Source organism: Asparagus officinalis, unplaced genomic scaffold, assembly GCF_001876935.1.
Source record: "Asparagus officinalis unplaced genomic scaffold, Aspof.V1 AsparagusV1_Un151, whole genome shotgun sequence".
Taxonomy (NCBI): domain Eukaryota; kingdom Viridiplantae; phylum Streptophyta; class Magnoliopsida; order Asparagales; family Asparagaceae; genus Asparagus; species Asparagus officinalis.
The window spans coordinates 300,609-323,963 of NW_017972417.1; the positions used below are offsets into that span (position 1 = coordinate 300,609).

The window sequence follows — 23,355 nt, forward strand, 5'->3', positions numbered from 1 at the left end:
AGAAGGAAGAAACCTCAAGAATCCACCAAAGGGTGTTCTTTGAACACATAAAGAACAATTTTCGAATTCATGAAGCGACAACATTAATCCATGTAGTAATATAAAAGGGGAATTTTATTGAAGAAAAGTTATGTCTCTAGGATTTACAATCCTCTGCTTAAGTAAACAACAAACTAGACTCCTGCTAGGACCCGAATTTTACAAAAAATAGAAATAATAAAACTATCCTTAAAAGACTCCTTATGATTGAGACAACAAATTGTCAAATTTAGAATCAAACTGGATTCAATACCCAATTAAAAGAAACTCCTAAAACATTATCCAAAATAGTAAAAACTGATAAGAAGTCTGACATCCCTTGATCCGAAAGGAATTTCTCGAAACAGACAGTTGTGAACCAAATAATGGTGGCTTGGTTGGCTCTGTATTGAAAAAATATGCGATTTTCATATATTATTCATTCAATTCTAATACATAGTTTAGGAGATACAACCATAATTTGGAAGATATGACCCATTCTTTATTACAAGTCAATTTCTTCTGTCGAGCCCTCGTTTGTGCTTTTGACGATCCAGCTTCTCCATAAATGCATCCACAATGCGTTTTACATCAGTCTTCCTTGCTTGAAAAGAGTCTCGACCCCAAGCTTATACTCGCATGAATAATTGTTTCTTCTGGCGGGTAATAGTCAAACTGATCCTTAATATTGAAACTAAGGAAAATAGCCAAGTCTTCAGAAAAGTCAATGATGTAAGCGTTGTTGCTAATCTTCTTGATTATCTTGCATGGGCCATGTTTCTTGTTCTTCAGCTTATTATAGATTCCTACCGTGCTTTTCGCAAAAAACACCATCACCATTTGTCCTTCTAACACCTTCTTCCTCTTGTGTTGATCAATATCCGTCTTGTACTTAGCATTAGATTTCTCTCTGTTATTTCACTTTTTGTTGAATAGTTCGTATCTTTCCAGCTATATGATTTGCAACAATACTCCACTTCGAAAGTTTAGGCAGTGAAGCTAGATCAATGAATGGTTCAGAAGCCTCCCATACACAACTACAAATAGAGCTCTATCTATAGTTCGATTCTCCATAGAGTTGTAAACAAATTTGGCATGCGCTAGAGGAAGACCTCACTATTTTGGATAATCACTAGAGATGAATTTGAGAAGGTTACCAACACTGTTATAAATAGAGGTAAATAGCCCCGCAATAGCGGCGCTAATAGCGTTAGCGGTCCCTTCCCGCAACGCTATCGCCCGCTACGCTATCGCGCAATAGCGGTGACATATTACGGAATATGTCTGTTCGTAAAAGCGGTCAATAGTATCATAACGGTAAATAGTGAGCGATTGCATTCGAAATTTGCTTTTTGACTGCTATTTAAAAGCGGTTTGAGGCTTATTTTTTAAAAATTAAACTCAACCCTTGACCATTGCATTCCACCATCTCCTGTGATTTTCAGCATACTCCTCTCATAACCTCTGGTACCTACCTTGATACTTCCTCTCACCTCCTTCACCGTGAGCTCCTCTTAGGACAGTCCTGTCACCGCTAAGCTCTTCTTCTCGAAGACGATGATTTTTTGACTACTCCAGTTGAAGAAAAACTGAGTTTTTTTTTTCTTATCAATCAAATATTTACAGCCTAATATATAAAATGTGACCGACATTCCAGTCCACCAAATAAGAAAACAAAATTCCTTCAAATAAGGGATCCTAACTAAAACTGGAAAACAGAAATTAAATCAAATCTTTTCTAAAACAGAATCTAAATCTAATCTCTTCTAAAACATAAACTAAATCTAATCTTTTCTACACTCCCCCTTAAGCTGGGTTGTATATGTTATACAAACCAAGCTTGGAGTTCAATTCATCAAAAATAGCTCTTGGAAGTGTTTTGGTGAGAACATCAGCAATCTGCTGTCTTGTTGGAACATAACTGAGTTGAACAATCCCATTGTTAATCTTCTCTGAGATGAAGTGTCTGTCGATCTCAATATGTTTTGTCCTGTCATGATGAACAAGATTTTTGGCTATGCTAATAGCAACTTGACTGTCACTAAGCATCTTCACTGCATTGTGTTTGAACCTTGAGTTCTCTTAAAAGCCTTTGAAGCCACATTCCTTCACATATTCCCAATGCCAAAGCACGATACTCTGACTCTGCACTACTACGAGAGACAACGGCTTGCTTTTTGCTTCTCCATATGACAAGATTACCCCAGACATATGAGCAATAACCAATAGTTGATCTTCTGTCTGTTAATTCTCCTGCCTAGCTAGCATCAGTGTATATTTCTACTTCTCGTTTTTCAGACTTTCTGAATAGTAGACCATGCCCTGGAGTCATCTCCAGGTACCTCAAGATTCGATTTACTGCTTCCATATGATCCTCATTTGGATCATTCATGTGTTGGCTTACTACACTGACTGAGCATGCAATATCAGGTCTAGTATGAGACAGATAGATAAGCTTACCAACAAGTCTTTGGTATCTTCCTTTATTCACGGGACTGATGTCTTTACTCCTATTCAGCTTCTTATTAGGATCCATAGGTGTGTCTGTAGGTTTACATCCAAGTAGACCTGTTTCACTTAGTAAATCTAGGATGTATTTTCTTTGGGATATGACAATTCCTTCTTTAGATCGAGCCACTTCCATGCCTAGAAAATACCTTAAGGTCCTAAGATCCTTGATTTCAAACTCTGTAGCTAATATATTTTTGAGATTGACAATTTCCTCTGAATCATCTCCTATCATGATGATGTCATCAACATATACTATGAGAATAGCAATCTTTCCTCCTGGATTGCGTTTGATGAACAAAGTGTGATCAGCCTGACACTGGTGATACCCATTAACAGTCACTGTCTTAGCAAACCTATCAAACCAAGCTCGTGGAGACTGCTTCAAACCATACAAGGACTTCTTCAGCTTGCACACTAACCTGCTGTTTGAATTGGTTTCCATTCCTGACGGAATAATCATATAGACTTCTTCTTCTAGATCTCCATTAAGAAAGGCATTCTTTACATCAAGTTGGTATAGAGGCCAATCTTGATTCACTGCAAGAGAGAGTAAAACTCTAACTGTGTTGAGTTTGGCAACCGGAGCAAATGTCTCCTGGTAGTCAATCCCATATGATTGTGTGAAGCCCTTGGCTACAAGTCTAGCTTTGAATCTTTCAACACTACCATCTGCCTTGTATTTCACTGTGAATATCCACTTACAGCCAACTGGATTCTTGCTCTGTGGTAGTTTAACTAGAGTCCATGTATTGTTCCTTTCTAGAGCCTGAATCTCCTCTTCCACTACCTTCTTCCATGTTGGAATTCTTAGAACTTCTTGTATTGAATTAGGCACCTATATCCATGGAGTTATATACCCTTCGAGTGATTGGAGAGTAACACTTGTATCCCTTTTGATTGGGAGAATAACCAATAAAGATACACTTAAGAGATCTTGGATCAAGTTTGGTACGTTGATGTTGGTGAATGTGAACAAAGGAGGAACAACCAAACACTTTGAGTGGTAGTTCAGAAGAAAAAGAGCGGATAGTGGGATAGGTATTGAGGAGTATCTGACGAGGGGTTTGAAATTTTAGGACACGGCTAGGCATCATATTGATGAGGTAGGTGACAGTAAAGATGGCTTCCCCCTAAAAATATTTAGGAACATTGTTGGTGAACATAGTGGCATGAGCAACTTCTAGTAAGTGTCTATTTTTCCTTTCAGTCACCCCATTTTGTTGTGGGGTGTCAACACAAGAACTGATGTGAATGATACCATGTTTTTGGAGAGATAAGAACCAAGAATAGAATTTAAAGAATCTCTGGCATTATCAGTCTTAAGAACTTGGATTTTGCTCTGAAATTGGGTAGAAATCATGGAGTGGAAGGAGTGGAATATTGTAGATGTTTCTGATTTTTCTTTCATGAGAAAGGTCCAAGTAATTCTTGTGTGGTCATCTATGAATGTAATAAACCACCGAGCCCCAGTAATATTATTGATACGTGAGGGTCCCCAAATATTACAATGAATGACAGAGAATGGATGTGAATGTTTGTATTGTAAACTGGAATATATATTTCTAGTATGCTTTCCAAGTTGACAAATTTCACATTGATAGACATTCGAACTTTTATTGATGAATAAATGTGGAATCAACTTCTCTAAATAACCAAAGTTTGGATGACCAAGGCGAAAATGCCATAACATAACTTGACTTTCAATTAAACTTGAATTGGAAACAGACACAGAATTTGAAACACACTTGACTGAATTTGATGTAGGACCAAAACTTGACGATTGAACTTGTCTACCGAGGAGATTATTTTCTTCGAGCAAATATAGGCCACCATGCATCTCAGCACTGCCAATCACCTTCCCCGAATCCACTGCCTGAAGATCACAAAGATTAGAATAAAACTTAGTCACACAATTGAGGTCACGAGTAAGTTGGCTGATGGAAATTAAACTACAGTTTAATTTGGGAACATAAAGGACAGGAGAAAGCAGAAGGTCCTTTGTTAATTGAACGGATCCGAATCCTGCCACTGGTGATAAAGAGCCATCAGCTATTCGGACTCTAGAACTGCTAGTACACGGCTGGTAATTTTTGAGTAGGCTGACGTCTCCAGTCATGTGATCTGAGGCTCCTGAGTCGATTATCCATGGTTTTAAGAATTTATTTTGGACAATATAGGCATAGGATAAGGTACCTTGGTGTGCAAGGAGATTAGTAGGTGGTTCGGCAGGTGCTTGAGATGATTGTCCAGAACTCGACGCTTGACTCAGCATTTTCTGCAGTGCTTCAATTTGCTCTCTGGTGAAAGGACTGTTCTCTGTGGTGACTGCAGCATTTGCACAGTTTTCTCTCTCAAACCGAGTATGGGATGGCTTCCAATCTGTTAGTTTGTCATGTAGTTTCCAGCAAGTAGCCTTGAAATGACCAAGTTTCTTGCAATGGTCACACCAAGGCCGCCCTTTTCCAGACTTATTAGGTTGAGAAGAATTGTGGGTGAACAAAGCCGAACCTTCCACTGCAGGTTTATTTTCTGTCAGCATCAATTTCTTTCTACTTTCCTCTCTTCTAACTTCTGCAAAGGCCTCTCTAAGATTAAGAAAGGGCTTGATTCCCATGACTCTTCCCCTGACTTCATCTAGATCCTTGTTTAGACCAAGAAGAAATCAAATAGTCCTTTTTTGCTCAACAATTTGCTTATACATAGCAGAATCATCAGCACATTTCCAGGAATAGACCTCATACAGATCTAATTGCAACCAGCAGCGTGTGAAGGTGTTAAAATATTGTGTGACACTCATATCTCCTTGTTTAAGGTCATATAATCTTGTTTCAACCTCAAACAGTTCAGAGGTATTTTCTGTGCTTGAGTACGTTTCACGTGCAGCCTCCCATATGTCCTTGGCTGTCTTGTGAAGCAGAAAGTTTTCTCAAACTTCAGTAGTCATGGAATTTATGAGCCAAGACATAACAAGATGATCATCAGTCTTCCAGGTTCGATGTTTGGGATCTGTAGTCTTCGGAGCCACAGTCTTGCCGGTGAGATGTCCATCCTTTCCTCTGCTGCAAATATACATGAATACAGATTGAGACCATTGGAGATAATTCTGACCGTGGAGTTAATGATTTGTGACGATATTCAAGGGGAAATCAGGGACGGAAAGGACAGGGGAATTGACCTCTGATCTAGAAGTGATTTCTGAGGAAGATGAAGCCATGCCGTATTTGGTCATGGGAAAGAACAAGAATGGTCAGATGAAGGAGGTGACCAGATAGCGAAGAATGAAGAAGAATGGCTAGGACATAGATATGAGCTCTGATACCATGAAGAAAAACTGAGTTTCTTTTTTTTTATCAATCAAATATTTACAGCCTAATATATATAAGATGTGGACGGCATTCCAGTCCACCAAATAAGAAAACAGAATTCCTTCAAATAAGGGATCCTAACTAAAACTGAAAAACAAAAATTAAATCAAATCTTTTCTAAAACAGAATCTAAATCTAATCTCTTCTAAAACAGAAACTAAATCTAATCTTTTCATGACTTTTTGACTCCTCTAGTCATCTTCGGTATTACGTGATGGTTACATATCTATTTTATGTTTAGGATCTCTTTAAATCATCCAATATGTACTTTTAAATTTCTTAGATTTTTTTAGTATTTATACATATCTAAATTAGATCGCTATTTGACTCTACGCTTTTTACCGCTATTTTAGCGCAATAGCCCGAAATAGTCTTAGCGATGTCTCACCGCTACGCGACTCTATCCGCTATCGATAATCTTGATTACCAAGAGTACGATTTACCACTTCACTCTGGCCGTCCGACTGAGGGTAATAAGAACAGAATTTGAGTGAAGTATTGAATCGCTACTACGTCTTCCGGAAGTTGTAAACTGGAATATATATTTCTAGTATGCTTTGCAAGTTGACAAATTTCACATGATAGACATTCGAACTTTTATTGATGAATAAATGTGGAAACAACTTCTCTAAATAACCAAAGTTTGGATGACCAAGGCGAAAATGCCATAACATAACTTGACTTTCAATTGAACTTGAATTGGAAACAGACACAGAATTTGAAACACACTTGACTGAATTTGATGTAAGACCAAAACTTGACGATTGAACTTGTCTATCGAGGAAATTATTTTCTTTGAGCAAATATAGGCCACCATGCATCTCAGCACTGCCAATCACCTTCCCCGAATCCACTGCCTGAAAATCACAAAGACTAGAATAAAACTTAGTTACACAATTGAGATCACGAGTAAGTTGGCTGATGGAAATTAAACTATAGTTCAATTTGGGAACATAAAGGACAAGAGAAAGTAGAAGGTCCTTTGTTAATTGAACGGATCCGATTCCTACCACTGGTGATAAAGAGCCATTAGCTATTCGGACTACAGAACTGCTAGTACATGACTGGTAATTTTTGAGTAGGCTGATGTCTCCAGTCATGTGATCTGAGGCTCCTGAGTCGATTATCCTTGGCTTTAAGGATTTATTTTGGACAATATAGGCATAGGATAAGGTACCTTGGTGTGCAAGGAGACTAGTGGGTGGTTCGGCAGGTGCTTGAGATGGTTGTCCAGAACTCGACGCTTGACTCAGCATTTTCTGCAGTGCTTCAATCTGCTCTCTGGTGAAAGGACTGTTCTCTGTGGTGACTGCAGCATTTGCACGGTTTTCTCTCTCAAACCGAGTATGGGATGGCTTCCAATCTGTTGGTTTGCCATGTAGTTTCCAGCAAGTAGCCTTGAAATGACCAAGTTTCTTGCAATGGTCACACCAAGGCCGCCCTTTTCCAGACTTATTAGGTTGAGAAGAATTGTGGGTGAACAAAGCCGAACCTTCCACTGCAGGTTTATTTTCTGTCAGCATCAATTTCTTTCTACTTTCCTCTCTTCTAACTTCTGCAAAGGCCTCTCTAAGATTAAGAAAGGGCTTGATTCCCATGACTCTTCCCCTGACTTCATCTAGATCCTTGTTTAGACCAAGAAGAAATCAAATAGTCCTTTTTTGCTCAACAATTTGCTTATACATAGCAGAATCATCAGCACATTTCCAGGAATAGACCTCATACAGATCTAATTGCAACCAGCAGCGTGTGAAGGTGTTAAAATATTGTGTGACACTCATATCTCCTTGTTTAAGGTCATATAATCTTGTTTCAACCTCAAACAGTTCAGAGGTATTTTCTGTGCTTGAGTACGTTTCACGTGCAGCCTCCCATATGTCCTTGGCTGTCTTGTGAAGCAGAAAGTTTTCTCAAACTTCAGTAGTCATGGAATTTATGAGCCAAGACATAACAAGATGATCATCAGTCTTCCAGGTTCGATGTTTGGGATCTGTAGTCTTCGGAGCCACAGTCTTGCCGGTGAGATGTCCATCCTTTCCTCTGCTGCAAATATACATGAATACAGATTGAGACCATTGGAGATAATTCTGACCGTGGAGTTAATGATTTGTGACGATATTCAAGGGGAAATCAGGGACGGAAAGGACAGGGGAATTGACCTCTGATCTAGAAGTGATTTCTGAGGAAGATGAAGCCATGCCGTATTTGGTCATGGGAAAGAACAAGAATGGTCAGATGAAGGAGGTGACCAGATAGCGAAGAATGAAGAAGAATGGCTAGGACATAGATATGAGCTCTGATACCATGAAGAAAAACTGAGTTTCTTTTTTTTTATCAATCAAATATTTACAGCCTAATATATATAAGATGTGGACGGCATTCCAGTCCACCAAATAAGAAAACAGAATTCCTTCAAATAAGGGATCCTAACTAAAACTGAAAAACAAAAATTAAATCAAATCTTTTCTAAAACAGAATCTAAATCTAATCTCTTCTAAAACAGAAACTAAATCTAATCTTTTCTACACCAGTCATCTTCGGTATTACGTGATGGTTACATATCTATTTTATGTTTAGGATCTCTTTAAATCATCCAATATGTACTTTTAAATTTCTTAGATTTTTTTAGTATTTATACATATCTAAATTAGATCGCTATTTGACTCTACGCTTTTTACCGCTATTTTAGCGCAATAGCCCGAAATAGTCTTAGCGATGTCTCACCGCTACGCGACGCTATCCGCTATCGATAATCTTGATTACCAAGAGTACGATTTACCACTTCACTCTGGCCGTCCGACTGAGGGTAATAAGAACAGAATTTGAGTGAAGTATTGAATCGCTACTACGTCTTCCGGAAGTGGGACAAGAACTTTGAGTCACGATTAAATATGATGGACTTTGGTACTCCATGAAGGCGTACTATCTCTCGAAAGAAAAGGTTACCAATGGTGCTAGCATCTACTATCTTCTTGCATGGAATGAATTGTGCCATCTTCAACAATTTGTCAACCATAACAAAAACAGAATCCATACCTCTTTAGGTTGTAGGGAGCACCAATACAAAGTCCATCGATATATCATGTCATGATGTATTAGGAACAACTAAGGATGTGCATAATCATATATTTTAAGACTGTCCTATAGCAATTTGATAAATTGGACAACGCCACACTTGTTTTTCTATCTCCTTTAGTTGAGATTAGTAGTATCTCTCCTCAATGGAAGTAATTGTCTTGTCACACCTAGATGTCCACCTAACCTGCCACCATGAAAGTCTTTTATGATCTGCTCACTTAATGAGCTTTGGGATATGCATAACTAATCTTCGCAAAATAAATAACCATCCTAGATACGAAAATCTCTGGCCAGTTGATTCTTTAGACAGTTGCTTGAAGCCTCCTTGAAATCTTTGTCTTCTACATAGAGCTCCTTCAAGTATTTAAATCCAATCACCTCAGCTTGCAAAGTCACTAACAAAGAAGCTCTTTGACTGAGTGCATCTGCAATCTTATTTTGCTGCCCAGATTTGTGCTTCAAAATAAAGGTTAAACGCTACAGAAACGCTATCCATCAAGCATGCATATGATTGATGGTAGTCTGAATGTTGATGGACCTTAAAGATTAAACGTCTGTGTTGAGAGAAAATTCCCGCAAGATCAAGTAGTGTACTTAATGCTTCAAGGACTGGACTATGGCATACAACTCTGGCTCGTATGTGGTCCACTTCTGCTGAGTTTCATTAAGTTTCTCATTGTAAAAAGCAGCCGGACAACCTTCTTAGAAGAGAACACCACCAATACCTATGATGGATGTGTCTCAATCGAGCTCAAACACATTTTAGAAATCTAGAAGGGAAAGCATTGATGTTGTGGATAACTTCTTAATGAGTGCAAAGCTACTATCTACATCTTCCTCCAATTAAAATTTTCTTTCTTCATGCACTTGATAATGGGCGCAAGGATGTTGCTGAAGTTTATCATAAACATCTTGTAGAAGGTGGCTAGACCATGAAAGCTACGAACTTCGCTGACAGTTTTCAACTAGGGCCAATCTCAAATAGTACGCACCTCCTCATCAACATGGATGCCTTTCGCATCTAAATATAAAGTCCAAGAATAATAGGCTACTAATCATGAAGTTGTATTTCTTCAGATTCATGCAAGCTTGTTCCCTTGCAAAGTCGTTAATACCTCCCTCAAGTGGTCCATATTCACGGACACATTCTAGCTATAAATCAGGATATTATCGAAAATAAATTACAATAAACTTGCCAATAAAGGATTTCAATACCTGATTCATCAACTGCATGAAAGTGATAGGAGCATTGGAAATGCCAAAATGCATGACCAACCACTCACATAAGCCTTCTTTTGTCTTTAAAGCAGTTTTCCACTCATCTTCTCCGACGCGAATTTAGTGATATCCACTCCTGAGATCAATTTTGGATAACACTTTTAATCCTAACAACATATCAAACATGTCTTCCTATTGAGGAATGGAAAATCGATATTTCATGATAACCATGTTGATAGCCCTACTATCCACACACAAGAGCCACTCTCCGTTCTTTGGGACAAGTAATGTCGGCACGACACAGACTCATGCTCACTCGTACAAGACCTTTCTAGATGAGGTCCTCCACTTGTTACTACAAGATCACCCCTTTCTTTAGGCTCATTCGATAATATGGCAGGTTCGACAAGCGTGAGCAAGAGATAAAGTCAATCTGATGGTGGACGTCTCTAGGCATTAGTAACTCGACAAGAAGTTCTTTTGGTATGACTACATCAAACTTATGCAAGAGGGTCGACACCTTAATTGGAATTTCAGTGGAGGCAAAATCCTCTTTTCCTAATACAATAAGAGCATACATCTCTTCGATTGCTTCAAATCTTTTGTAAAAGCATCATTATCAACAACCAAAAGGGTCTTCTTTTTAGCAACATCTATCTTGGCTCGTCTCTTTTCTGCGAAAGGCATGCGTACAACGTGATGCCTATCCTGCTAAAAGATATTAACATTATCTTTTCCCTTATGCATGACATCATCATCGAACTGTCATGGCCTACCTAAAAGCATATGACACGTATACATCTCAACCATATTACACAACACCTCATCAACATGGTTACAGCTAATTGAAAAAGACACCCGACACACCTCATCAACCTGCACGTCACTACCCTCGTGAATCCAACCGATCATGTAGGAGTGTGGTGTTTCTGTCTTCAAGCATAATTTCTCCACTATATACCAAGAGATAATATTCTCACTACTATCACTATCCATCATATCACAAGTCTTTTGCATCACGGTGTACCTCATACAGAAGATATTACATTTTCTGAGGCGGTTCTTCTGTCTTTAGAGCCAGTAATAATGGCTACACAATACACGAAAGTTGATCCGCATCATCAGAATATTTAACCTCATCGTCATAGTCTTCAGCGTCGTCTTGGACTGCATCCTCCTCACCACAGTCCACCATGTTCACAATATTTCTTTTAAAGCACTGATTGGATCAATAACCCAGTAGACTGCATCTGTAATACTTGATTGGATCTAGTTTGGCATAAGGATTTCCTGGTTTGAAACTATCGTCACTGGTCCTGTACTCTTCTCAGTTGCAAAATCTTGATCATTAGTAGATTGGGACGGGTTGTTCTCCACGATTATAATTCATGCGCGAACCCTTTGAAGCTGTCCATGATCCTCGACTATTCCATCCAAGTTGTCACTCTACCATTTCGGATAGGAAAATTGTATCTGCCAAGTATATGTCTATTGCAAAGATACATAGTCCTGAATCGCCATCCTCAATACTCCGATATAATGAGACATCTGTTAGGCATTGTTCTCATTCAAATAGTTGCAGGATGATAGCTGGTAAAACTCTTGTGTGTAATCATTACCTGTTCTTCAACATTGTTTACAATTTTAGACAGGAAACGAGCTTTCAGCTCATCTTCTCCCACTTGTCAACTTTCAACTTCTATTGATGGGATCGATTCATGCATATTGATTACCACCAAACAGACGCTCCACCCTCAAGTCGAACCGGCTTTATTTTCTAATTAAAATAGACTCCTAAAATATTATCCAGAATAGTAAAAAATTGACAAAAACTCTAATCTCCTAATCCGATGGGAATTTTGCCAAACAGGAAGAGACAAACTAAACAATGGTGGTTTGGTTGGCTCCATCTCGAAAAAAGCACGTGATTTTTATATATATTATTCATCCAATTCTCATGCACGATTTAGGAGGTACGACCCATTCTTCGTTACAATTTAATCTCTTCGCCCCCGTTTGAGCTTCTAATGATCCAGTTTCTCCATAAATGCATCAACAACGCACTCTACATCAATATGCTCTTGTTTTTCCATCTTTATATATGCATATCACTAGAAACTATATTGAAGTTGGAGCAATTTTCATTGTCCATTGTATATCCGCCATCATCACTTGTATATTGATATACTAATTACCGGCATAGGAAAGATGGGCTTATGGATTTTTGCAATTTCATAGATGCCTTAAATAATGTTGGATCCAAATCCCTAACCACACATCTGAAATGCCAGGAACTAGTCTAAAACAGTATGGAGAGATTGACATCAAAATACACAACATTAGGGATGGTTACTTCTTATTCGAACAATTGAACTACAAAATAAAGTTGGAACCAAAAATAGTTTAGTAGGTGGTATTTGCACTTTGTTTATGGATATGTTTATATAAATTATTGAAATGCATACAACTAATTTGTTGAGCACATGAAAGCTCAGCAATAAAAAGATAAACATTTCATATGTCTGGGTCAAGGTTTAGGTTCAAAGTGTATTGAAGATATATAAATTGACAAGAACACTGCGTGTCATCTTTCTTAACTTGGTAATTAGTATAGAAAGATACAAGACAATGATGGACAATATTCCATTTGTAAGGAAAATTGTCTTTGATATTAGAACATAGCTATTGGAGTCGATATAAAATAGTATTTGATTTTAGAAAATTTTTAATCTGGATGAAAATGTCAAAACATCTCAACAATTTCTTCTCTTTTCATTTTAGTTTATTTCTTTCTACCAAGTCGCATCCACTTGCAAGACTATACTGAATATAAGCAACTAGCTAAACTGTCATTGATATAATACAGAAGCTTACAATAGCCTCAAGCAAGCATTTCTGCCCAAGTCTCATCTAGAATGATTAAGTTGCATAAATAAATTATGCAACACTCTTTTGCAGGCAGATATACTAAGTTAAAGTATTGACTTTCATAAACAAGGTTCCGACATGTGTACTAGCTGTATCACCACTGCCTTTAAAGTTGTGTGGGAATGAGCTGAAAAGTGTAGTTAAGTTTCCAGCATAGGCTTACCTCATCATATAGGTACGGAAAAGGGTACTTAAGCAACTTAGCTTCTTCAGCCATGAACTGTGGTCCATCCTGCACGAAAGTATGAAACACTTTTGAGTATATGGATGATACACAAATCTAGGCTAAGAAAGCCTAATGAATATGAACATTGTATACATCATCTAAAATCCATGAACTTTCAAATCTTTAAGAACACGAGGAAAGAGGAATCAAATGCTACTGTGCCTTTAAAGTGCAAAAAGTATCAAAATAGATATTCTTGTTTATTTATGGTTACATGTACAACGAACGAAGACAAAATACTTTTAAGATGTTTTAAATGCCACCAACTAGAAAGATGCATACCATGATCATGAATAAGAACTGTTTTAGCTAGAAATATCTTCCATTCTATCTTTCTTTTGGATGATATATCGATTGTTAATTATGCTACAATATATATGATGGAAAAGTATCATAAACCATCTAGGTATAAAAAATTGGGGATAAGTAACAGCAACCTGTGGGTGTGTGATTGAAGAATTTGAAGAAATCGCAACAACCGCAAGCCCTTTCTGCAGCACAACCAGGAATCAGCATCAGAAAATTATTCTCAGTAAATAATGGTTTACTGTCGGGATTCACCTACCGACATATAGAAATTAGCAAGCTTCACAATATCTCTTTTCAAGTGTATAACAAAAGGGCAATGATTGCAAATGAACATTACCTGCCAAATGAGAAGAAATGTTTAGAAACAATACCACAACAGTGAATGGTACTTGTCACTAGATAATTTATAACTGAATTACAAACAGAAAATTATATGCTTTTATAATAATAATAATTAAATAAAAAAGAATATGTTTTCAATTACTTCAGATGGCAGTCTTCCTAAATAACAAACTAAAAGATGTCAAGACAATCAGATCTTACTCCTAGTAAAACCTACAATAAACTACCTACTATACAGCATAACTACTCCAGAACAATAAAAGGGTGTAAAGCACTCATAACATGAATTACTAACTTGACAACACAAAGCCATGGTTATTTTTTCTTCCAAAATTGTCCATCATAACACATACCTATTTACATTCTTTATAAAATGATATAAATTTCATGACATAGTGTTATTATTCTCTTCAGTGAGTTTAACTGATTTGTGGAGATTTCTAATTTTACTTAGAAAACCCGATCTGGGATATATAACAATAAAGTTTACCACAATTATATATGTGCGTGTGTTTGTGTGCGCGCACACACACAGACACACCTATACATATGTGGATATGTACATGTGTATATGTAAATATGTATCTTGTTATGTATTGTATATATGTACTGTGTATATTTATGTGTGTGTATTTATATATGTGCGCACGCGCAAATACAAGCTATCCATGTGTGTGTGTCTATATGCGTATATAGGCACGCACGCATGTGTCTATATATTTATATATGCACACACACATGCACTACCTATATGTGTGTGTGTGTCTGTGTCTATATATGTATATAGGCACGCGCGCACGTGTATGCGTGTGCGTGCCTATGTCGTGCATAGTGTGCATTGTACATGTGTGTGCGTCTATGTTGTGCATATAGTGCACACATGTGGGCGCTTATGACTTCGTTGGTTACTTACATTTTTTGACATCTCATATATCTAATTTCTAGAAATATTCTTCTTTGCTTTGCCTTTTTTTTAATAGAAAACTCTGGAGAACTCTATCTTGTTTCTATACGGAGCTACATAACAAAACATGGATCCTGAAAATTTCCATCAACAAAGAAACATCATGTAGAATTGTATCTACTTCTTTATTACTAAAGGAGAACAACAAAAAAGCTAAAATGAACAGTAAATTATCTAATTTTCCACGTATTTTCCCCTCAATTATCCACAACCGTCCATTGTTGAGTTAATTCACCGCAACCGTCCAAACTCCCCACGTTTCAGAACCAAAACCACCCACATCCCCACTTCATACCACCCACATTCTCTCTCTCTCTCAATCTCTCTCACCCCCCCTCCCTCTCTTCACCCCCCGCTTCCGCTCCCTCATTTAACCGGAACATCGAAAATTTTTAGGCGACGAACATCAGAATGTTGGACGGTGCCTACTTCAATCGTTTAGGCTTGAATCGATGTCGACACCAGTGAGGAAAAGGCTGATGAGGGATTTCAAGAGGTTGCAGAATGATCCGCCGGCGGCAATCAGTGGAGCCACGCAGGATAACAACATCATGTTGTGGAACGTCGTGATCTCTAGGTAATTTTACATTTGATGTCGAATCCTTGGTTTGATTTTAGATTTTTAGGGTTTTCTGATGAACTTTGGGTTTTGATTTGCAGGCCTGATGATACTCCATGGGATGGAGGTGAGTTGTTTTTTTCGTTTTATCATATTGTTCTATTTAGTTTTTTAAATTTGTTTTTTTAGGGTCTGACGTTGAATTAGTTTCTATGCGATCAAATTTTTTGAGTTGGAGATGAATTTTCTCTTAATTATTTAATATTTTTTAAAAAAAGTCAGAATATTGGATTTATTTTAGGGGTGGTTGATTGAAGCATTGTAGATTGATGCATTTGCAGACAAAGATTACCCAAAACTAATTATATTTGCAGATTATATTGTAGATTGATGCATTTGCAGAGATTAAAATTACCCAAAACTAATTATATTTGCAGACATTGTAGATTGATGCATTTGCAGAATATTTGTTGTTTTTTTCCCTTTTTACAACCTACGATTCTCTCTTCCTCTCTCAATCTTCAGAAAAAGATTCAATAGCATCCTTCTTCATCTTCAATAGTGGGTTTAGTTATTTTGTTGATTACAACCAAATCTGAGAAGCAATCAAGAGCAAAATCAACTCCTCCTTCATCTTCAATGGCATCCTTCGCCTCCTCTGCTTCGCCACCATCGTCGCCTCCTCTGCCGCTGTCGGTAGCGAAGAATAGTTTCCTTCGCAGCTACAACAATTATAAGAGACAGAAGGCAATCATGTCTTGACAAAATACTCTAATATACAATACTGGTGCATAGATAAACTGGTGCTTTCCTGTTACATGAGATGAAGGTTGTTCATTCATCTTCACATTTAAATTATGCTTATGATGTGCTAGCTTTCTCTGTTTTTTTTTACCCTCTGAGTGTGAAGAACAAATAGCAACTTAGCTATCATATTTAATTGTGACATATTGGTTTCCTTTACTAAATTGACTGTATTCTGATGCAGATCAAAATGGAAGTTACCTTCCCCTGAAATCAAAGTAAAGCTTTTGATCTTGCATTTTTTTCATCTTGAAAACATTTTACTTTATTCTGATTTGTGTTCTTTTTTTCAGCGGAAAGAGTAAAGGTGGTTTTATAATCATTTGAACAGTTACTGTTAACAAGATCTAGATGGAGAAGCGGATCTATCTTGATGTTCTACTCATTTGCAACTTAGAACTTCTTGCTTCTTATTTAAGCATGACTTTCAGGAGGATGTCGTGCTTAGCACGGGATGAATACTAGATCATATGTAAAGCAGAAAACTTTATTTTGGTAACATGTTCAATATTTGCATAAATTTTTTTAGAAACCGTGCTTTGCACGGGTTAAAATACTAGTATTGAGTTAGACGTAGATTTTATTCTATTTTTATTATATAGTTAATTTTGGAAATTAGTCAATACCAGAATTTAGTTAGTTTCCTTGTTTAGTGGGATTCTCAAATTAAAAAGACTTTCCCGGTTGCTGTTTTGATTTCTTAGGATTTGTTTCCTATTTTCTTGGGCTGATTAGTTGCCCATTACTATGTACATAAGGGGCAAGAACCCTCAGTTTCTAATAAGGTGAATTTTAAAATTTTCTCAACTCTTTCTACATAGTATCAGAGCAGTTAGGTTCTAAACCCTAATTTTTTCTTTCCGTGCCGTTCTCTGTAATCCAGTCCAGCAGTTTTTCTGTAATTTTTTTCTTCATGACCAAATACGGCATGGCCTCTCATCCTTCCTTTACTTCATCGGAAGTCACATCCAGAGCCGATCCTTCTGCCCTTAGTCCCATGGTGGTTGATTCCTCCTCAGCAGTGGTTACCAACCACAAATTGAAGGGTCATAATTTCCTTCAGTAGTCTTAATCAGTGTTCATGTCCGTGTGTGGTAGAGGGAAAGATGGGCATCTTACTGGAGAAATTATTGCTCCTAAAATCACCAATCCTCAGTACCTGGCGTGGAAAACAGATGATCATTTGGTGATATCTTAGCTTATCAATTCCATGACCATAGAAGTTAGCGAGAATTTCTTGCTCTTCAAAACCGCAAAGGACATCTGGGAAGCCGCATGGGACACTATTCAAGCACTGAAAACACCTCTGCTTTATTTGACATTGAAACAAAGCTGTATAATCTTCATCAAGGTGATCTCAGTGTAACTCAATACTTTAACATGCTTACTCGTTTCTAGTTGCAGCTTGACATGTATGAAGTATACTCATGGAAGTGCTCCGATGACTCTGCACTATAGCGAACAATCATCAATCAAAAAAGGACCTTGCGATTCCTTCTTAGTCTTAACAATAATCTTGATGATGTAAGGGGAAGAATCATGGGCAGCAAGCCGTTTCCCACCATCCGTAAAGCTTTCGCTGAGGTTCGTAGAGAAGAAAGCAGAAAACAATTAATGCTTCCAGAGATTCATCCATCCCTACATGCTAAAAGGTCTGCTCTCCTTACTCACAACTCATCCCAAGATGACAAATTCAAGAAGGGCGGCCGTCCATGGTGTGTGCACTGGAGAAGAGTTAGATATGCAAAAGACACATGCTGGAAACTGCACGAAAAGCCTCAAGATTGGAAGTCAACCCACAGGTCTAAAAATTTCAGCCATGCTAATGTTGTTCAGACCTCCTCTACAGTCAACAGTACCGATTCCAGCCCTTTGACCAAGGAGCAGCTTGAAGCACTGCACCAGATCCTGGGCACAATCTCCTCTACTATAGTGCAGCCATCTTCTAAGGGTCCCACCGCAACACCAACAGAGCAATCCACTAGTTTTTTAGCTCACCAAGGTATACCACACGCTGTCTATACTTTAACAAGAAAAATAAACTTTGGATTATCGATTCTGGTGCTTCTGACCACATGACAGGTGATCTCATTGCTTTTCAAAGCTACAGCCCGTGCACCTCTCAGTCTGCAGTCCGAATTGCTGATGGCAGCTCCTCAGTAGTGGTAGGAAAAGGATCCATTAGATTGTCAAAAGACATTGTTCTCTCCACTGTTTTATTTGTGCCAAAATTAGACTGCAATTTGATTTCCACTGGCAAATTAACTCGTGATCTAAAGTGTGTTGCTAAGTTTTATTCAAATTTTTGTGAATTTCAGGAGGTGAATTCGGGGAAGGTGATTGGTAGTGATAGACAATGTGGTGGCCTATATTTGTTTCAAGAGAGCTCAACTTCTTTTCGTTCCAAACATGTTTTCAGTCCAATTTCAACTCTGTCGGTTTAGTTTCAAATTTAGTCAATTCAAATTCTGTTATTTCAAATTCAAATTCAAAAGAGTCTCAAGTTATGTTATGGCATTTTCGCCTTGGTCATCCTAATTTTATGTACCTTGAAAAGATGTTTCCACATCTATTTACTAATAAAAGGCCTAGTGTGTTTCAATGTGAAATTTGCCAATTGTCCAAACATACTCGCCACATTTTTTCTAGTCTCAAATATAATGTTTCTCACCCATTTTCTGTTATTCATAGTGACATATGGGAGCCTTCTCGAGTAAAGAACGTTAATGGAATTAGATGGTTCATCACCTTCATTGATAACCACTCTAGAACCACTTGGACATACCTAATGAGAGAAAAATCTGAGGCATCTTCAATATTCAAAGCCTTTCACTCAATGATCCCCACACAATTCCAAAGCAACATAAAGGTATTTAAGAGTGATAATGCCAAATATTACTTTAATTCTACTCTCAGTTCCTATTTATCTCAAAATGCTATTGTCCATATTAGTTCTTTTGTCAACACTCCACAACAAAATAGAGTAGCCGAAAGGAAAAACAAATATTTATTAGAACTGACTCGGTCCTTTATGTTTTCCAATCATGTTCCAAAACAATTTTGGGGAGAAGCTATTCTCACTGCCACTTATCTTGTTAATCGAATGCCTAATCGTACCCTTGCATTCAAAACTCCGAGACATGTCCTTCTTGAAACGTACCCTCACCTTAAAACTTTTTCCTCCGATTTACCTCTCAAAGTGGTTGCACATCCTTCGTCCATGTTCATCATCGTACCAAACTTGATCCAAGTCCTTAAAATGTATCTTTATTGGCTACTCTTCACATAAAAAGGGCTACAAATGTTATTCTCCTCAAACTCATCGAGTCTATACCTCCATGGACGTTACATTCTTTGGAACTCAACCGTTCTATCCCAAATCACAAATTCAAGGGGAGAATGCTAGAGAATTTGAAATTTGGGACATCCTTCAAGATACTCAAGCCGTGTTCCCCTCAATTCAAACAGTCCCTCTTCCATCACCACCTACTTCATCCGAAAGAGTATCTCAAACAACTAAAAATCCTCAATTGTCTGAATCAATCTGTAACACAGTTCTCAATTCTCAACCTTCTCAAGAACTCATTGTCTACTCAAGTAGAAGGAGACCTTTTGAGCAAATAGAGGCTAACACATTGCCGCAGGACTCTCAAGCACCTGATCCGGACTCACATGCCTTAGTTCATAAAGGTATGGATATTCTTACACCACTCGTTGATGATTCTGATATGCCCATTGCTCAAAGGAAGGGTGTATGATGGTGTACTACTCACCCAATTGAGAAATATGTTGCTCATGGGAATCTAACGCCCTCGTACAGAGCTTTTGTTACTAAGCTTGATAGTGTCCATATTCACCAGACTATCCAAGAAGCTCTCAATGATCCAGCCTGGAAGCGTGCAGTAGAAGAAGAAATTCGAGCACTGGAAAGGAATGGTACCTGGACTCTCACAGAATTGCCTCAAGGGAAGAATCCAGTTGGATGCAAATGGATATTTACAATAAAATACCAGGCAGATGGGAGTGTAAAGAGGTTTAAAGCCAGACTAGTTGCAAAAGGGTTCACTCAGTCTTAGTATTGATTACCAAGAAACTTTTGCCCCAGATGCCAAACTTAACACTGTTCGAATTTTATTGTCTCTAGCTGTGAATTCAGATTGACCTTTGTATCTGCTAGATGTTAAGAATGCTTTCTTGAACGATGATATTAAAGAAGAAGTGTACCTGCAGATTTCCCCTAGGATGGAGAATTCCAACAACTGTAGGCTTGTATGCAAATTAAAGAAATCTTTATATAGACTAAAGCAGTCTCCACGTGCCTAGTTTGATAGGTTTGCTAAGGCTGTCCGAGATAATGGCTACACTCAGTGCCAATCTCATCACACGATGTTTATGAAATTCTCAGATGGTGGTAAGATAGCTATTCTAATTGTTTATGTTGATAATATAATACTGACTGGGGATGATAGTGAGGAGATTATAAACTTGAAGAAGATGTTGGCAAGGGAGTTTGAAATCAAAGACCTGGGAACCCTCAGATACTTTCTAGGCATGGAGGTAGCCCGATCCAAGGAGGGAATTTTCATCTCCCAGAGAAAGTACATACTAGACCTGTTAACTGAGACATGTATGTTGGGATGCAAACCTGCAGACACTCCCATGGACTCTAACAGACGGAACAACAAAGAGGCAGATCAAGTTCTAGTTGATAAAGGAAGATATCAGAGACTTGTTGGAAAACTAATTTACCTATCACACACTAGACCGGATATTGCTTACTCAGTGAGTATTGTCAGCCAACATATGAACAATCCCTGTGAAGAGCATTTGGAGGATGTATATCGAATTCTAAGATACTTGAAGACAATCCCAGGACATGGATTGATATTCATGAAATCATCAAGCCGAAAACTTGAAGTTTACACTGATGTAAGTTGGGCTGGAGAGTTAACAAATCGAAGATCTTCTACTGGGTATTGCACATTTGTTTGGGGGAATTTGGTGACATGGAGGAGTAAAAAGCAAGATGTAGTCTCACGAAGTAGTGCAGAATCTGAATATCGTGCACTTGCACTTGGAATTTGTGAAGGAATGTGGATTCAAAGAGTGTTAAAAGAACTCAAGGTTGAAATAGATGGGTCGGTTACAATGCTTAGTAGCAGCCAAGCAGTAATTAGCATTGCTAAGAATCCTATGCATCATGACAGAACAAAACACATTGAAATTGATCGACACTTCATCTTTGAAAAAGTGAATGGTGACATCATTCAACTACTTTACGTTCCTTCACGACAACAAATTATAGACATCCTCACCAATGCACTTTCCCGAGCAAACTATGAAGAATTAATCTCCAAGCTTGGTTTGTGTAACATATACAACCCGGCTTGAGGGGGAGTGTAGAATTGTATATTGAGTTAGACGTAGATTTTATTCTATTTTTGTTATATAGTTAATTCTGGAAATTAGTCAATACCAGAATTTAGTTAGTTTCCTTATTTAGAGGGATTCTCAAATTAAAGAGACTTTCCCTGTTGCTGTTTTGATTTCCTAGGATTTGTTTTCTATTTTCTTGGGCTGATTAGTTGCCCATTACCGTGTACATAAAACCCTCAGTTTCTAATAAGGTGAATTTCAGAATTTTCTCAACTCTTTCAACACATCACATTGCGGCTAACACTGCATCTAGAGTCCTAGACCAGCAACAAGCCCTCTAGAACTTCCATAAATCCCAGAACATGAAACAAATCTACTAACAGAGAACCTTACATCAATAATATTTTGAGTATCACTCAGTTTTTGAATCTAGAATATATAGGGTGAAGGAGCAAGGACATAATTTCTGTCGACTATCTGTCACCGTTCAAAAGAGTGAACAGTCGCAGATACGATGCGCACAAATAACAGTACTCCTGAACTCAAGAATTAATCGGTTCTTACAATAATAACTGGACATAGAAATGCTTGAACTGAGAAGCGCTAGATATGCAATCTGCCAGCTCAAAGGAATGCGCACGAAATCACAAAGAAGTAGAACAATCCAAACAACACAGCCGAAAAAAAAAATTGAGCCCCGATTTCAACCAAACAAACGCATAAGCATCTTACCAACAGAGCAGGATAGGACTCGAACTCATCCAGCGTCCATACTTTCCCCGTCAAAGGCTCCGGAAGCTGCTCAAAAAAAATTTTTGATTAAAGATCGCATTCACAAGAAACCCATTAAAATTCAAGATCAAATATGGCCAAAACCCAACCTCAAAATGGGGAGCTCTGAAGCCTAAAGAGACCCCAGTGGACTCAATTCTTGCAGCTCTGATTTGGACTCTGATCCTGGTGGGTTGCAGGGGGCGAGAGAAAGAGGGAAGAAGAGAAGGGGGTTTGATGGATACGGTCCTTCGCGGTGAGAGTAAGCGTGAGGTTACCGAGGGGAGGATGGCGGGTTGAGGGAGGAGGAGGGAGGGGTAAGTGGCAGTTGCCATTTGATCCCACTATTCGGGGGATGTGGCTATGGAAGGGCCCTTTCTGCTCTTTTTTTTTTTTGGGTTGGGAACTTGGGAACAGAAACTCTGCTGATAACGGAGACAATTTTGGAAAGGACAAATTTTCAAAAGAGAACCATTTAGATTTTTATTCTCAAAAAAAGATCTCATTCAAACATAATTACAAAATTCGATCTGGTTTCAGCCTCAGTGCTGAAACCAGGTCGGTTTTAAAAAAAAAAATTTCCGAAACTTCACGGGAGTTGAACTCCCGTGAAGTTTAGCAGATCTACTAAACTTCACGGGAGTTCAACTCCCGTAAAGTTTCATAGTTCAAAAAAAAAATTCAAAAACCGACCTGGTTTCAGCGCTAAGGCTGAAACCAGGTCGTTTTTTGTAATTTTTTTTGAATGGGGACGTTTTTTGGGAATAAAAGTCTAAATGGGTCGGTTTTGAAAATTTGTCCATTTTGGAAGGTTAAACTGTCCTTAATATCTTGAAATTTGCATTTATTTTTATTTATTTATTTATTAATGTTTTTATTTTGATAT

At 38.0% G+C, this 23,355-nt stretch overlaps 1 protein-coding gene across 1 annotated transcript in view; it reads right to left on the minus strand.

The window, feature by feature from the left end:
* LOC109827335 overlaps nt 1-22,891 on the minus strand; it is a 31,336-nt gene extending 8,445 nt beyond the window's left edge. Inside the window, exons 1-5 of the mRNA XM_020394323.1 lie at nt 22,580-22,891; nt 22,431-22,496; nt 13,910-13,990; nt 13,782-13,835; nt 13,282-13,350 (exon numbers count right to left, since the gene is read on the minus strand). Coding sequence (XP_020249912.1) covers nt 13,282-13,350; nt 13,782-13,835; nt 13,910-13,990; nt 22,431-22,496; nt 22,580-22,804 — 495 coding nt within the window. The 5' untranslated portion in view covers nt 22,805-22,891. The remainder of the gene's footprint in view (nt 1-13,281; nt 13,351-13,781; nt 13,836-13,909; nt 13,991-22,430; nt 22,497-22,579) is intronic.
* Nucleotides 22,892-23,355: the final 464 nt, after the last annotated feature.